Source organism: Musa acuminata, chromosome BXJ1-8 (genome assembly GCF_036884655.1).
Source record: "Musa acuminata AAA Group cultivar baxijiao chromosome BXJ1-8, Cavendish_Baxijiao_AAA, whole genome shotgun sequence".
In the NCBI taxonomy this organism is placed as follows: domain Eukaryota; kingdom Viridiplantae; phylum Streptophyta; class Magnoliopsida; order Zingiberales; family Musaceae; genus Musa; species Musa acuminata.
In genome coordinates, this window is record NC_088334.1 from 51,810,274 (window position 1) to 51,826,993 (window position 16,720).

Consider the following 16,720-nt stretch of genomic DNA (forward strand, 5'->3'; position numbering starts at 1 on the left):
ATTCCGAAGCGAGTCCTCGAGGTTTCTTGGGAAACGGAAACGGTTCCGGAGCCGTTTCCGTCGGGGAAACAGAGCACGTTCATTGAGCTGAAACAGAGATCCAAGAACAATGGCATTCAAGATCAACCCATCCGAAAGAAATTTACTAGTTCTATACACATCAAACACCAACACAATTCTACATCATCTTTAGCCTTCAGAACTGATCAAAGACGTGGTCTCTATCAGAGAAGTCGAGAGTGCCTTCGTGGAACCGTGGCCTGAAGAGGAGTCTGAGGAGAAGCATTTGGTGTTACTGTCATCCAAGAGAGCTTGGAGTTTCCTTGGCGTCGGAGGCTTGTCAACGTCAAGAGCACCCTCCAGAATCTGAACAACCTGCGCCATCGATGGCCTGTGGGCTTCATCGTCCTGAATGCACCAGCACGCAACTCTACATGCTCTCTCAAGCTCTGATATGTCGGCGTTTCCATGCAGCCGCGGATCCAACAGGCTAAGAATGTCACCTTCCACCAACTTCGTCGCAGCCAACACGGGGAAGAAGGGATCGTCTTCCCGGGATTGCTCCGTGTTTCTTCTCCCGGATATGAGTTCTAAGAGTGTCATCCCGTAACTGTAGGCGTCGGCTTTGGGGGTGATGGCCTCGCCGGAGATCCATTCTGGAGCGAGGTAGCCCACGGTTCCTCTCATCGTGGTCAAGACCTTGCTGAAGTCTCGGCCTAAGAGCTTTGCCAAGCCGAAGTCGGCCAGCTTCGGGTGAAAGGATTCGTCCAAGAGTATGTTCTCCGGCTTCACGTCGCAGTGTATGATGCAGTCCCTGCATTGCTCGTGCAGATAAGCTAATCCTCGAGCTGTTCCGATGGCGATGTTATACCTTGTCAACCAGGCCATAGCCGGGGAACCTTTACTAAACAGATGCGTGTTTAGAGAACCATTCGTCATGTAATCGTAAACCAGCAACCTCTTGTTGGCTTCGGAGCAGAATCCACGAAGACGAACCAGGTTAACATGTTGAATCATTCCCAGAGTGCTCACTTCGTTGCGGAATTGCTTCTCCCCTTGATGTACAAGGCTTCTGAGCTTTTTTACAGCGATGAGAGTGGAGTCAGGCAGAGTCCCTTTGAACACTGAACCGAAACCTCCTCCGCCCAACCGCTCCGAGAAGTTCCTGGTCATCCGCTGCAAGTCACCATACCTGAAGACCACCAGATTACCCTCCGTTGCTTCGTCAGTACCAAGTTCTCTTTTCCCAAGTTGTCTCAAGAACAGCACCAGGGCAGAAGCCAAGAGAGCGAGAGCAACGGCAGCACCAACCACCACGAGCTTGAGGGTCCTTCTTGTCTCTCTCCCGGGCATTGGCAGCTCCGAAGCAGCTAAACGTACATACACTGTTTCTCGCCTGGATCCATCAGACAGCTCCTGGAGATTCAGCAGATCACCATACCAGGCAGAACATCCGCCATCGTAGGAATAAGCAGTGCACGAACAATTCTGCAAGCACAACAATTCGCACTCCTCGACACTGGCAGCTGCTAGCGAACGGGGATCATCCGGCAGTTGGGTACCAGAGATGGCAAAGAACCTGTCATCTTTGCCGCACTGCAACGGGGTGTTCCTCGCGCATCCCTGGCGTCGATCGCCCAATTGCCAGTCCACGGGGGACTTCTCGCTGAAACCTTTGATGCAGCTGCAGAATGGTAAGCCGTTCTCGTTGCAGCTGCCGAAAGGCCCGCAGAGAGCGTAGACATCGCACTGTTTCTTGGGCAGAGCCAGGAACCTAATCCACTCCTGGGCTTCTTCCACCCAAGCAAGTTGAGTGAGCTGCCCCGAGATGTCTAATATGGTTCTGGTGATCATGTCGCCCCTGAGTTCATACACGAAGTAGTTGGTCGTGGAGTTGGAGAAGAACTCGACAGAGACGTTGACCACCGTCGGATCCTGACGGTAGGCCGTCATCTCCGGGACCGAGCTAAAGAAATGCCCATTCCAAGGCCCTGTACTCCAGTACTGCTTAGACCTGTTCCACAGTAGAATGAATTGGGTTAGACCGGTAGGATCCAACTCCACAGAGAAGATGCCAGCAGCAGGATCATCGGAGTTCCGCCATGAAGTGAGGACTGGACCTTTTCCGGTCACTTTGTTCATCACAAACTTTACCCCGGGGAGCCATGTATCAGTTGGGTGATCAAAGCTCTGCCAAAGGAGCTTGGATGGGTCAGACCAGTCTCTCAGGATAAAGTTTCCCGAGTCGAGGATCTCAGCGACCGTGGCGTTGGAGACCGTGGACGTGAGGTTGGTGGACCAAACTTGTGCATCAGACTGGCCGAGGATGACCAAGTTGCCGTCATCGGAAATCTTGAGCTGAGATGTGGCTGGGTCGAATACGGGATTGTTTCTATTTGCTACCCAGATCGGAGTAAGCTTCGAGACCTTCTTGAATAAGATGCCTATGTAGTGGCGGCTGGGACTCTGTTCACCTACTTGGAAGAAGCCGAGCACAAAGTTGCCACCCGGGGAGGTGATGGTCTGGTTTCCGGAGAGACTGTGGTTGGAGGAGATGTAATCGACTGCAAACGCGAGGGTGGCATTTACACAGACGAAGAAGAGGAGGAGGAAGAGGGTCGGGGTGTGGGAAAACAAGGAGAGATGTCTTCGCGAAGCCATGATGAGCCGACTCACGAGATAGATAGATAGATAGATAGATAGATAGATAAATAGTAGAGAGAACAGACGATGGATGATGGGACATCTTATGGGCCATGAAATGAGAGCTGATAGATGAGAGTCTGGCGACGAGGGCAAGAGAGAGAAGAGGAGAGACATTGGCAAGTGTCATGTGAGACAGGCTTCCTTTCTCTCAACCACAAACGGGTAAAAAGCCATGACAGCCTAAAGAAGAGACAAGAATTGCCATGCAGTAACACTGAGAGCGAAGCTGCCTTCGTCTTCCTCCGTGAGGCTTTCTGGCGTACGCGGGGAAGACTTCCTACGACTCCAGAAAGTAGTAGTCCACTGCAAAATATGCTCTTTGGAGACTTTCGCCCTTTGCGCTGTACCGATTCGATACATGCAACAATATATATATATATATATATATATATATATATATATAGGTTTACGATGTTTTTATTGATGCATCAAAAATACTATAAATATATTCAATAATAGTATAACTGATAAGTTTTTTTAAAATAATTTTATTCTCAAATTAATAAAAATATATATTCAAAAAATCACAAAGGGTTATTAGTTGTATTTTTTATCAATATTTTTTAGTTGTAGTGTTATATATATGATTAAAAATTATAATTGACATAAAAATTAAGTTTTTTTACATATTGTTTATCTCAAAACAATAAAAATAGCATGCTTTTCTCGAAAAATGCTCGTTTTTTTTTCTTTTCTATTCTCAATTTTATTTTTTTTATTTTATTTTTTTCTTAATATATCTCATGGTCATCCGTCATCTACGCCCGTCACAAGGCCTGTCATCTTTGTCTCATCTTTTTTTTTATTCTCTCATCTAATAAAGAAAAAAACAAAGATGAAGAGCCTCACGGATGTGGAGAGACAACAAGAGATATTCAAGATATTAGAGGAAAAAATAACACCAAATTAAAAAAAATAAAATAGTGCTACTTCAAATAGATGTTTTTATTTTTTATGATCAATAACATGTAAAAAAAATTATTTTTATATGTCAATTATATTATTTTTATCATATATATATATATATATATATATATATATATATATAAACACTATAACTAAAAATACAAATTGATGCATGCATGCAGACCACCGGTGATGTCCAAATAGATGCACATTAATTCACCGTAGTGGTTGGAATGCATTAAAAGCTACACACAACGGTCTCACCAACTTACGCATGTGTCAGGTAATGAACATAATTTGCTTTTGAGTTAATATCGTGTGCACTTATGTTTCATCATCAACTCATATTTATATTATCATTTATTGTCCATCTCCCACGTAGACCAGACATTATAGATGATAATTACACTCCGAATACACATTGCACTACCCCGATCTGATCTAATTATATCATATTTAATCTGTTTTAATGAAAAAATAAATGAAGATGGTATCTCTTGCCCTTCCTCACTTTATACTTATGCTTAAATTGATTAAATAAAAATATTCAAGAAATGGAAGATATAAGTGAGTATTGTTCAATGATTAAATGACACATCTCGAGGACTTTTTACAGTAAGATCGTGTAATTATTAAATTAAAATAATAATTTAATTAATGAAACGATTAATTATTTGGTGACAAAGAGAATATCCTCATCAACACATGACTACCGTATAGTATTCGGATTAAAAGGAGAACACGAAGGTCAACATGCATATGTCTATCCACGTGAAAAATGGTATAAGACAGATGATCATAGTCTCTTCTCCCTTATTGCCTATAAGAATAAAAAGGTAAGGAGAGATTGTTAGAGATAGTTAGAGATTATATTATTATAGAATATTCTATAAAATATTTAATCCTTTTATGATCATATATAAAAAAAGCTCGTATTCAACACAATGAAATGAGAATCACTTTTTGATCGCTCAGGTTTATACTTATATACTCATATTAAGAATTTGGATGTGAGAGGAATTGAGTAGAAAAATCTATTAGAATCTCGATCTTCGTACATATAACACCTCAATAACTCAATGTTTTCGTAACGAATGTACCTCGTGTATAGTCCTATACACATAAATCCGAATCATATTAGATTGATTAAGACATGAATTATTGATGGGTTGCTCACATGTCACTCCCGTTATCTATGCTAAACCCACCCACCCGTCCATCCATCCTATAAAAAATAATCCAAAAATATAATAAAATAAATTCGAGAAAAAAGAATGACTACAAACCGTACCTCCATTTGGACGACGGCGATGAAATCGTGGATGCCTTCTGTGCGCCGATCTAACAATGACGACCGTCCGATGACCTGATCGGATCGGTAGGCGGGAAGGCGCCGTATCGGGTTAAATAGCGACGGGGAGGAAGTGGGTTTACATGGATTCACTTCGCCGGAGCAGGACACCGGACATCAATTTAAGGTTGCATGGAAACGACAGTGCAATAAAGTTAGGTCATAATAAGTATGGGGCACGTTGTGTACATCCATCTGCTTGCATTAACCATCCATTTACTCCTCTCCGATTGTTGATGATGTGATGCATCTCATTTTGTTGTAGTGGCCTTATCATATCGTATGAGGTTTGGTGGATGAATTGTTTTGTTTTCTTTGGCTTTTCGATATTTAGGGTTAACGGTAAATTTATAATTTTAATATAAAAAATATTGATTGGTAAAAAAATTATTGTGTGCTCGTCTTATTAGTAAATTGTCAAATATGTCACAGGTTTTATTATACTATTTAATGTGATAAAAAATTAGTTTATTTTTTGTAAAATAACTCTATGTGATCATTATAATATTATTCAAATATATTTATATCATTTATTTTTTAAAAAAATTATAAGGAGGCATCGACTTTCAATAAGGATTGAAATGAACGATTCTTCTTCATTAGTATCAATTTGGACTAAGTCTTCGATTTGGACTAGTCTAGTCTACACATTCTTCCGTTGACACCCTTCCTTTTCTGACCAAGGAGAAGAGAAGTATAGTGCTATCAAGTTCATGGATGATAATTGAATGATTGGGGCTACTCTAAGTCTTGCCCCTTAAGGTATGCTTCACTTCTGGAGGCACTTTCTCCATTTTAAGTTGCTCTTATGTATGGATAAATCTTGGGGAGTTGAGTATTTGGTTGTTCAACCTCGTTAAGGAAGCAATGACCGTGAATTTAGAGTGCCACGTAGTGCATTTTGGATCCTCCACTAATTGGCCTCAAATTCATGAGCTATCAGCTAGCCAAGGTGGTTCTATGACAACTTGGGTTGAAGTGGCTTGTTAGGATTTTGAAGCACCACTGGCTACTGAGGAAGAACAATAGGCACTGAGTATGCTAGCTATGAGAGTAGGGGAACGATTGACTACATCATCCCGATAAGAGTCTGGACTTACTAGACAATGTTTAGGAAGCCATATGTCGGAACCAGCTTGTGGATTGCCATCATCATTGGAATGGAGAGACTCGAGTCATTAAATAACCATTAATATTATATGGAGGTTTAGGTAGAGGTCGAGGTATTGAGCATCAAGAACATCTACTATTGGCCTCTTTGGTGAAAGTGTTATAGGTCTAAAGTGGTGCATCCTTGATCTAATGCTAGTTGAATAGATCGATAGTGTGACGCTCTTATGACATAGAGTCCTTCTTATAGTGCTAAAATGATAGTTGAAAGATCAATGATACCTTTGTCAACTTAACTCGATTTTGAATCACATGTGTAGTTTGACCCAGATGAAATATTTCCTTCTGAATTTATCATTGTTATTGGGCTAAGGTGACAACCATGTCATTCTGATAATCATATTGCGAGCTACAACTAGGAGATGAGTTCTCCGCTTTAAAGAGTTAATCGTGAATTTAATTATTCTAATATCAAATATGCTAACTAATAAAAGCATCATATTAATGTAAGAAAAAAATATATTAATTGTTTAAAAACTTTATGTGATCATTATAACATCAGTAAAACTCGTCTCAATCATTTACTTAAAAAAATCAATCATTTTTAATCACTCGAATCTATATTATTTAAACGGATTTGAAACTTGAGATTTTATTAACTATACTTATGGTTAAATGAGACTAGATTATGAGATATATTGATCATTCTATGGTTAAATGAGACTAGATTATGAGATATATTGATCATTCGTTACTATACTTATTATCATTCTATGGTTAAATGAGACTAGATTATGAGATATATTGATCCACTTAAACCTGATTTAAAGTACCTAATTCAATAAAAGGTTTGAATAGTAAAATAGATATCCAAATTATAGCTTATATGTATTAAAAAAACATTAATGAAATTATCATATTTAGCTGCTCATTTACTTTAATTTGGGCATAAATAGAGTTGTGATGATACAATCTCGAGTAGAAACACATGATATCTTAGTAAATTAACAACAAATGAACTGTCACCCTCGTTTATGATAAAAATCGAGGATATGCTTAACATACTAAAGGGAGATGAAAAATAATATTTTTTTTAAAATATATTTAATTAAATTTAAATTTGATAAATATATCAATCAATTAAAACGTAGGATAATCTTGTCACTCACCTAAAGCGAATAATTATAATCGAACCCACCCAAATCATATAATTCCTCTCGAACCCTCGTGCTTGGATTCGATGAACGATAACAAGAATATTTAAATATTTATTAAATTATTTTTAAATTGTCCTTCTATCTCCTTAGATGACTGTGCTAACATTTTATGATATTATAATTAATAATTATCAACATAACAATTGTGGAAGGAAATCAAAAATTTTCCATTGAACCCACTTGGCAGCCCAATGGGCCCAAAACCCTAAACCCCTTCCCTCAAAAAAGAATCTCTTTCCCCCCACATAAAACACCGAACCGAAACCTTATCTTCCCCACTGTTCGCCCAATGAGCTCATCGCTTCTGATGGCGACGATGAGCTCCCCCTCTTCCTCTCTCATCCGCCTCAGAGCCCTACCATCCGCGCCTTCACCAACCTCTAACCTTCTGCTCCCCGCCTCGATGCTCCCTCGCCCCGCCTTCTCCTCCCGCCGCCGGGTCGTCTCCCGGTCACGTGGCATCGGAGGCGCCCCTGTGGCGATCCGCGCAATGGCCATCGACTCCGATTACTCGTCGAGGAGGGGCGGCAGCAGCGAGCCGAGGGAGACGATCATGCTCCCCGGCTGCGATTACAACCACTGGCTCATCGTGATGGAGTTCCCGAAGGATCCGGCGCCCACGCGGGAGCAGATGATCGAGACCTATCTCAACACTCTCGCCACCGTCCTGGGAAGGTAGATTCCTTTGTTTATCTTGTTATCTTTGTGCATTACATGATTGTTTTTGTCTATCTTAATGCTAATTATTCGGAGACGGATTGACTTGTTTACTGATTATTTGGTGTTGTCGTCCTTTTCTTTAGGGTTTACATTGCTCAATTAAGGGCAACCGAGTGAAATTAGCAGATATAGACGTTGAAATAGTTGATTTCTCTGAATTAGACCGTGTTAGATTGTAGAGAAAGCTAAAGATTTTGCTACTTGAAGGATATGTTTGGTCATGAAATGTTAAGAAAATATTCAGATAGTTGGGCTAATTGCATGAACTTGTGCAAACATTGAGATAGTTACACAGTTCCAAATCTGATAATTTAGTCGTGTAATAAGTTGCTCAGAGACTCAATCCCTTCAAAGGTGCATCCTTTTCTAAACTGGTATGTGGTGCAACAAAAGTTGGTTATCCTGTTACTTTGAGCGACATATAACTATGATTAATAACCTGTTTGATCCTGCCACATCGGATGTTTTGGAGTTTACACATCAAATAATTGAGGTATGATTCTTTTAAAGCAATTGAAAGATGAATAACTGATATGCGTTCTTATCATCTTGTGATATTATTTTTTGGATGTCGTTTGTAATTAGTATCATATCATCCCATTTCTTTATCACTATCCATAACATTCCACTCCATGCTGCACTTCTGTGAAAAATTATGTGCATGAAATTGTTCTAGATTCATTGCATGAAAACTTGTGATGCCTATGGACTGCTTTCTAATTTGGACCTGATAAATGCTGTATGATACCTTCAGAAATTCCGACTCGGTCAACATGTCAATCGAATTGACTGTGTTAGTAGAAGATGGATGATGAAATTTTAATAGGGAAGTAAAATATCCCATTTGAACTTTTAAGTCTGTTCCAAATGCCATGTGGAACAGGCAAAAAAATAAAACAACGACAACATATATCAACATTCTGTTCCTCTTTCGACAAATGGATGCAACATCTGCGTTGCTATGCCTACTCATCATTAATACTATGCTGCTTTCACATACATTGAATAGTTAATGATTAGCATATCTCATTCAGTCCATCATTTTTGGATGCATTTGGTTTTATAATGAGACATTATAAAAAAAATTCAAAGCCTCTACATTGGAACATCAAACCCTCACAGTTGATCTATTGATGAAAGCTGATCTTAGTTTCTGCCTGTTTGGCACAAATGATAGTGACAAAAAGTTATGTTTGCACTAGGATGTACTTTGCAAACTGACTCAAAGAGTATTTGTCATTTAATTAGAAAATATATATTATTCAATCAGAACAAGTTGTTTACATCGAAACAAGAACATAGGCTTTTATAGTTTGATGTGATGAACGATCCCTGCTTATCAAAACATGGATGATTAAGATAGATTATTTGAGAGGCTTTTAGATGCACCATAAGTGTGTGATATTCATGGTGCTCTTAGGAACAAAAATTACAAACACAATGGGACTTGAGGTTGTACTGAATAGTTTTTTTATGTGAATACCTTGAATTTTTATTTCTGAATCACAAGTGTTCTCATGATGGTGTTCTTTTTAATGTTAGAATCCATGTTGTTGTAAGTAGCAATAATATAAAGCAAACTGTTGGCATAAATGGTATTGCCTGAAATTATATATGTACAAGCTTGGTAAATTTATTATTGTTTATTTCAATTCTTCACTCTCTCATGTATCTCTTGCAGCATGGAAGAAGCCAAGAAGAACATGTATGCTTTCAGCACAACCACATATACTGGATTCCAGTGCACTGTATCTGAAGAAACATCAGAAAAATTTAAAGGTGCTCTTACATTTGCGATAATATCAAATCCTTGGTTGTTTATTCTTAAATTGTTTGCACAATTTTTTGTTGCATTCAGGTTTACCAGGAGTCCTCTGGGTACTGCCCGATTCATACATTGATGTGAAGAACAAAGATTATGGAGGTTTGTCGAAAGCACTTAAATATTCATATTATTTTGATGTTCAAATTGTTGTCTTTCTTCCTGTCTTCAGGTGATAGATACATAACTGGCGAGATAATACCATGTGCTTAGATTCATGATTACATTATTGCCTTCCTTCCCTTTTCAGGTGATAAATACATAAATGGGGAGATAATCCCATGTACATATCCTACTTATCAACCGAAGCAACGTGGATCAAAGAACGAAAGCAGAAAATATGTGAGGCGGAGGGATGGCCCTCCACCAGAACGCAGAAGACCGGCTGGAGAAACCCCTCAGGCTGGGTCTGCTTCCGCATGAGGCATGATCTCTGCATGACCTTCTATTATGTCTCATTCGTAGAAATATCATTTTCATACCTCTAATGTCATATTTTGTAGGCATCAATTGGTGTCGGATAAAACAGTGACAATCGGTCAACTATATACTTTTATGCATGAAGTATGCCATTTCTTGCTAGGGTAATCTAAAGGTGTGCATTGAGCTGTGTGGTTGATTTATTTACGTCTCTACTTCGTCAGGTTTATGTCCATATAGCTCTAGTGATCTGATCAAGAGTTGTAAGCTCCTTTGTATGAACCGAGATGTGAAGCTGATGATCAAACTAAGTCCTATTTTGGCATATCTCTGGTCATTTGGTAGCAAGCTGATGTGTTATTGTAATATTCATATCAGACTTATAAAGCTAGTTGAGCCTATCGTAACTTAATTTTGTGTGTGTGTGTTTTTTTTTTTGTTACCAAGGATAAACAAAGAAAGGAGGATTGGTGGATTGGTGGAGGCAGGATTTGATCAAAATGCTGCAGTTGTCTTACAAAGTGTTTACTAGCTATTCTTTTCTAAATTTGATCAAATGAAATTCTTATGTGTTGATAATATGTAAGTGAGAAAATTATCAAATCTATCATTGTTCTGTGTATCGACCACTCCAGTCTATCATACATTGGTTTCCAATGTGTTTTATTATATTTGTGGCAACTATATATAAATGTTATCAAATTGGCCAAGTTTATCATACAAATGATTCAAATTCATATATATATATATATATATATATATATATATATATATATATATATAATTCGATAACATTATATATATATCATTTACTTTTTGATACTTGGGGTTAATTTTGAGTTTATGACGATCTCAATCATCGCACATGATTAATATTCGAGCAATTATAAATGTAACGCGTATGGATGATAGCCTGTCCCTCTAATCGTCCCACTCGTTGCTTTCCAGCGTGGGATTCTGCCGTTTTCAGATAGGGGCGAGCGTGGTGAGAAGTGGAGGATGGGCCATCGGAATGGGGTTTCCATGTCGAGATGTGGCTGTTGGCCGCGTCAGAAACGGTTTTCGCCTTCGATGGAGCTGCGGCAAAAGCCATCTCGTCGCAGCGATCTCGATTGGACATGGAATCGTTCGATTGGTGGATCAAGAACAGACGAGGTTAGATCGCTCGTGCACACGAATTCTTAGGTAAATCCATCAAGATTCTTTTCTTGTGCTTTCCAAATCCATGAAGTTTTACTCTTTTGTTTGACAGCGAACTTTTAACTTTTACGTCTTAATCATGTTTGTCGGTGTTTCTCTTATTATTTCGCTGCTGATTTAAGTTCTGCTCTTAGACACATCGTCGATTGTATATTCCTTAATTGGTACAGAAGATACAGTTTACGAAGGGAAGGAATTGTCACTTCACAAATGGATTATGATTGACATTTGGAACTACTAACCTCTTGAATGACTATCGAACCGAACTAAGATAAATAAATACGAGGGACAGTGAATCGACTCTACAAATCATCCTGCAATAAGTTTTTCTTTTTGACCGTGTTTTTGTTTTGGTCAAGTGTCGTACTCTTGTTCTAGGAAATGCTTGAACCACTGGACTGAATCTTTTGGCATCCTCGTTAGGTTCTTCTTGTAATCAACATAATAGAGGCCGAATCGAACTGTGTAGCCTGAGTTCCATTCCCAATTATCTAGTAATGACCACACGAAGTAGCCATGCACATTGCAACCGTCTTCCCTGCATTGGTTCATAAAAAAAGGAAGCAGTGGAACTGAATATGGTCATGCCAATTGATTTATTTGAGATCAGTAAAAGATTAATGACCACAACATCAAGTGAACTAGCATGAAAGAAAATTACCGTATCGCAGCTTGCAGGTTTGACAGGTAGTCGGCATGATAGCGTATCCTCTTTTCATCCTTCAGTGCTATGTCTAGGTTAGTGAAATTTGGATCATCCATACCTACAATACCGAATGACTTTTTGTAATATCTGTCAAAATAGAGAGCTAATTCTGGATTTGATCAGATTGGTTTTACCATTTTCTGTAATGATAACTAGCGGGTTCTCATAGTTCTCCTTGATATAGTTCATTAACTTGCGAATACCCCATGGCACAATGTGAAGCCATCCTGAAGCAGCCTGAAAGAAGCATGAAGTGATAGTGCCTAAACCTGAGCATCGGTTGAATAGTCATTAGAAGCATGGATGTCGTGACTTACTCTTTCGCCAATCCTCTCTCCATGCCGAGTAGCTGTTGAGAACATGGTAGAAATTAGTATGGTCTATCAGGAATAAAGTTTTGTTTATGATTTTGTCATACATGTTGCGATAACGACTGCATCAGATGAAGCATCATTCAGTATCAGCTTCCTGATTCTTGTCCGATCATTCCGAGCATATAATGAGGTGTAGTGGTTAATTCCTACAAAATCTAGTGAACCAGCCAATGACTCAGAGTCGTCACTGGTAAATCTGGGTAGTCTGTCACCTACTAGTTTCTTCATGGTTTGAGGATAATCTCCATACACAAGGGGATCCAAGAACCTGCTTCAGATCCATATTCACCAATCAATCATCAGTCCAGGTACTAGGTTATTTTATATATAGCATGAAATCGGTAGCAGATTACCATCCCAGTTCGAATTTCATTGCTCTATAGGCAGCATCTGTATCTTCTTCGGTGCCAGATATAGGTTCATACCATTTGGAATCAAGAGCTATTCCAATAGTGCCCTTTTGCTTTTCCTACAGATTAAACTTGGCTTCTTATCATGCCATGTCTGATACATTTTATGGCAGTGGAGAGGTTGCAGCAATTTAAACCAATGGTTTACCTTAAAGTGGAGCTTGTAAGTATGAAATGCAGCAGCATGAGATAAGAGGATGTTGTGAGCCACGATATATGGTTCAGTTGATGATTTGCCTCTCCGACAAAGCATGTGAGATAGAATAGAACACCTTCCTGGAGCTTGCAGACCTGTGTCATATCCTTGAATTGAGAATCCATGAGGCTCGTTGAAGGTGATCCAATGCTTCACTCGATCCCCGAATGCTTTGAAACAAGTATAAGCATAATACTCGAAATCTTGTCTGCATTGTAGAGTGACTTTTAGCTTTCTTTTCTGGATCTTGCTGAATGAATAAACATTCAATTTAATCCTTACATGATCTCTTGGCTCAACCATCCATTGTATCGGTCCTCTAGAGCCTGTGGAAGATCCCAGTGAAAGAGTGTAACATAAGGTTGTATTCCTGAAACAGAAAAATAAGGGGGAAAAAAGAAGAAAAAGGGAATGCTCAGCCCTTGAAACTTTCATTAGGACCCACAAGGAAAGGCTTTTAAAAGGTCACCATTCTCTAGCAGAGCATCTATGAGTCTGTTATAGTAGCTTATTCCTTCTTGATTAGGTTCCCCGGTTCCATCTGTGAACAGGAAGCTTGTTATTTTATTCAGGAAAGAGGTGTAAATATTTCTAATACCAATTAGCCAGCTCTGTATTACTTGGGAATATCCGTGGCCATGAGATAGAGAACCTGTAGGCATCCATTCCTATGTCCTTCATCAAATCCACATCTGTCTGCATAAAGAGAGCAGTATCTTTTGGTACTATAAAATAATATGTTAAATATATTTCATGAAGTCCGTCATCATTCTTCTGCATGAAGAAATTAAACATGTCTTTTTTGTTGAGAAGACCATTAGAGCAGATGGCTGTTCTATTCATCCAGTGTACAAGTTACAACTTCAAGAAGCCTGTATTTGTGAATGAGCCGAGTTCATGGAAGAAGCTCAGATAAGCTGCAAGTGCAAGATTATGTGATGGGAAAGCACTATATGATTAAGCATGGTGGTTCACAGTTAATTCAATGTCTAGGCAAACTGCAGTTATATGGAAAATTCATATCAGTTGAGTGATTCTGAATTTGTCTCACAAGATCCTGCAAAATGTATTAGTTTACCAAAGCAGATCTTTGGCTTGCTGTGTTAAAGGCTGTAAGTTGTATGATCTCAAGGGGGAAGAAAAAGGGAACCTCATTGTTGAGAAAATATGATTAAGCAGAACAGCTGTTGGATATCAAGAAGTTTCTGATTCAAAATCATAAAATTTTCTAACATATATAGGTGAAGTTTCCAAGACAATTGTAAGCACAACCAAAAAAGAAAAAAAAAAGGAAAATTCAGTTTAAAATGGAATGCTACTGTTATCTTCAACCTACAGAGTTTGCTCATAAGATACCAAGTGTACTAGCGAAGACCCACCCTTCAGGTTGTAAGAAATATTCTGAGTCTTTCGAGACTAGGATGTTCTTTTAAGTGAAAATATCTGTAGATTGAGTTAGTAAATGAAAATTATAGATCGTCTTTCCTCACAAATATGATGGACAAAATTTGATCATGCAAGTTCCTTGTTTAAGCAAGTATTCAGTTCTTTGCTCTTGTACCTTTTCTTTCTCATGTTTTTCATCAGTGGTCTTGTTGTTTAAACTGAACTTTCTACATTTTTTATGAAGTAGAAGAGAGAAAATATGTGCTGAACTTTGTCTTGAAAAGAGGATAAGATTCGAACCTCAACTAACAATAGGTGACAGTAGTATAGGTTGTCATTTAGCTAGAGCTCTCCCACATCATTATCATTGACTAAATAATATGTTCTCTCAACGTGTCAGAGTACCTTCACCTCTTTAGGTGAAGTAGGCCATGGAGAAAAAGTATCTTGTAAGTTAGCACATAGCTGCTCAGGTGATAGAAAAAATATTTTATAGAACAATTATGATTTCTCCCTTTTCATTGTAAGGCAGCTTTTGCAAGTATCTTGCATCTTGCACCTACTGTCATAAGCACTTGCTGGTGCTTTGAGTAATCTATCAGAATAAACAAAGCTTTTCTTAAATTTTCCGATGCTTCCTTGGGGCCTTTATTTTATTTGTAGTCTCTTATCCATAATTTGAAGATCTTTCAGTTCTAGGAGTTGCTTTCGGACTGTCAACTTTATTTCATGCAAAAACTTGAAGTTTCAGATCCAATGTAAAATTAAGCTGGAGTCAGATTTCATCAGGATAATATCATTGGATTCAAGTTTCATCAGGGAAATCTAAACACACTAAACATCTACAGATGACTACTCAATATGAACAGAATATTATTCCAGAGTTCACCTTGTACCGATGGTATTGATCCACCGCTACATCTGCATTGCTGAAGTCTAAAATCCTCCCTGCCAATAACAGTCTTTAAAGTTAACACATAGAATCCAAGCTATATGATTGCTTTTTTTGCCCTCTGTGCATATTATACATATTGATACACAAACTGTACCTGATCGTTTTGTGAAAGTATCCCATATGCTTTGTCCCCTATTTCCTTCTTTTACAGCTCCTTCGAACTGAGGTGTCGAACTCTTCAGAGCAAGACGTAAGGATGAACGTGAAAGAAAAGATGAGACATTTGTGCATGGCCTCGCACCTGGAAAGATGAAGAAGCTGTTCCGAAGACGAAACCACTGGGGAAGTCAGCCCTACTAATAGCATCAGTGGTTGCAATGAAGCAGAAGATGAAACAGAGTGTTGCCGACGCTGCCATCGGTAACTCCCAATGCCAGAGAGGCTTGTGTTTGTTAAAAGCAGAGGAGTGCTGGGTGCAATTTCGGTGGAGTGCTTCAGAATTCATGCGTTGTTGCCGAAGCTTCAAGGAGATCGAATGGACCAATGTGATTTGCTGGGATTGGATATGAAGAGAAGGACATTTCATTTAATTAACATACATTATAAATATAATTAAATTTTAATTATAGTTATCAGTCAATAAAAAGAAGTCTAATTATATTCCTTACAAGTGTCTCTCCCATCAAATAAATTTTACTATTATTAGATTTTTTATTTATCGATAATCAAATTTAGTCATATTTATAATATATTTTATCTAATTAGGTAAGATCACATAATCTTATATTTTTACAGTTGCTCATTAATTTATAAGATATAAATGAAATAAAACTAAAATTAATAAAATAAAAATTATTTTATTTAATTAAATTTTAATTTTTTTTAAAAAAAATTTACATGTGCGTATAAATTTTTATAAAATTGATCAATAAGTTTAAATAAATATTATATCATATTAAATCTAGCTATTAATTTAAGTCATAACGATCGTAGGTTATCAATGTCATGTTTTTTTTTTATATATCATAATACTATTAGTCCTTTTTAATGTAATTTAAAATAATTTTTAAAATTTATCTTATATTATCACATTCAACCATAGTATATACATATATGAATAGGAATAAGATAATATAAATAAATAATTTTAATTATATAAATAAAATTATTAATTATAATATTAATTAAATATATAATATTATATCTTTTATGGGATGTTCATAAATTCAATCATAAGAACATATATTTTTAAAAATTTTAGGTTTTAAATGAATAGATCAACAATCAATATAATGGAATTT

At 37.8% G+C, this 16,720-nt stretch overlaps 3 protein-coding genes across 6 annotated transcripts; 1 reads left to right on the forward strand and 2 right to left on the reverse strand.

Moving 5' to 3' along the window:
- Nucleotides 1–130: 130 nt before the first annotated feature.
- On the reverse strand, nt 131–2,690 carry LOC103996412 (G-type lectin S-receptor-like serine/threonine-protein kinase At2g19130). The gene has a single exon (XM_009417336.3). It carries the CDS (start codon nt 2,659–2,661, stop codon nt 190–192), a length of 2,472 nt encoding a protein of 823 aa, XP_009415611.3. The 5' UTR covers nt 2,662–2,690; the 3' UTR covers nt 131–189.
- Nucleotides 2,691–7,546: 4,856 nt separating this feature from the next.
- Nucleotides 7,547–10,664, forward strand: LOC135581478 (multiple organellar RNA editing factor 9, chloroplastic-like). Of its 2 annotated transcripts, XM_065081063.1 has the most exons (5): nt 7,548–7,965; nt 9,692–9,789; nt 9,869–9,934; nt 10,083–10,256; nt 10,336–10,664. In XM_065081063.1, exons 1-4 carry the CDS (start codon nt 7,580–7,582, stop codon nt 10,253–10,255), a joined length of 723 nt encoding a protein of 240 aa, XP_064937135.1. In that variant the 5' UTR covers nt 7,548–7,579; the 3' UTR covers nt 10,256; nt 10,336–10,664. The 2 variants fall into 2 exon arrangements, with proteins under 2 accessions (XP_064937134.1, XP_064937135.1); XM_065081062.1 differs by having other exon boundaries at nt 7,547–7,965; nt 10,083–10,664.
- A 918-nt stretch (nt 10,665–11,582) lies between these two features.
- On the reverse strand, nt 11,583–15,993 carry LOC103995637 (beta-glucosidase 25-like). 3 transcript variants are annotated; one of them, XM_009416272.3, is made up of 13 exons: nt 15,721–15,993; nt 15,574–15,640; nt 15,414–15,472; nt 13,759–13,834; nt 13,608–13,679; nt 13,421–13,508; nt 13,091–13,346; nt 12,886–13,001; nt 12,577–12,800; nt 12,476–12,507; nt 12,293–12,395; nt 12,114–12,216; nt 11,583–11,990 (listed from the first exon to the last, which is right to left on the reverse strand). In XM_009416272.3, the coding sequence occupies exons 1-13, from the start codon at nt 15,922–15,924 to the stop codon at nt 11,807–11,809; spliced, it is 1,584 nt and encodes a 527-aa protein (XP_009414547.2). In that variant the 5' UTR covers nt 15,925–15,993; the 3' UTR covers nt 11,583–11,806. The 3 variants fall into 3 exon arrangements, with proteins under 3 accessions (XP_009414547.2, XP_018685364.2, XP_018685363.2); XM_018829819.2 differs by having other exon boundaries at nt 12,577–12,803; nt 13,759–13,830; nt 15,721–15,861; XM_018829818.2 differs by having other exon boundaries at nt 12,577–12,803; nt 15,721–15,855.
- Between the last annotated feature and the right edge of the window lie 727 nt (nt 15,994–16,720).

Excerpts from the sequence above, each read along its gene's own strand:
- LOC103996412 (XM_009417336.3), bottom strand. The coding sequence starts at position 2,661 with ATGGCTTCGCGAAGACATCTCTCCTTGTTTTCCCACACCCCGACCCTC.
- LOC135581478 (XM_065081062.1), top strand. The coding sequence starts at position 7,580 with ATGAGCTCATCGCTTCTGATGGCGACGATGAGCTCCCCCTCTTCCTCT. Across the intron at positions 7,966-9,691 it reads CTCGCCACCGTCCTGGGAAG|CATGGAAGAAGCCAAGAAGA; the intron begins GTAGATTCCTTT and ends TATCTCTTGCAG. Across the intron at positions 9,935-10,082 it reads GAAGAACAAAGATTATGGAG|GTGATAAATACATAAATGGG; the intron begins GTTTGTCGAAAG and ends TTCCCTTTTCAG.
- LOC103995637 (XM_009416272.3), bottom strand. The coding sequence starts at position 15,924 with ATGAATTCTGAAGCACTCCACCGAAATTGCACCCAGCACTCCTCTGCT. Across the intron at positions 13,002-13,090 it reads CTTACAAGCTCCACTTTAAG|GAAAAGCAAAAGGGCACTAT; the intron begins GTAAACCATTGG and ends TTTAATCTGTAG. Across the intron at positions 12,217-12,292 it reads AGTTATCATTACAGAAAATG|GTATGGATGATCCAAATTTC; the intron begins GTAAAACCAATC and ends TCGGTATTGTAG.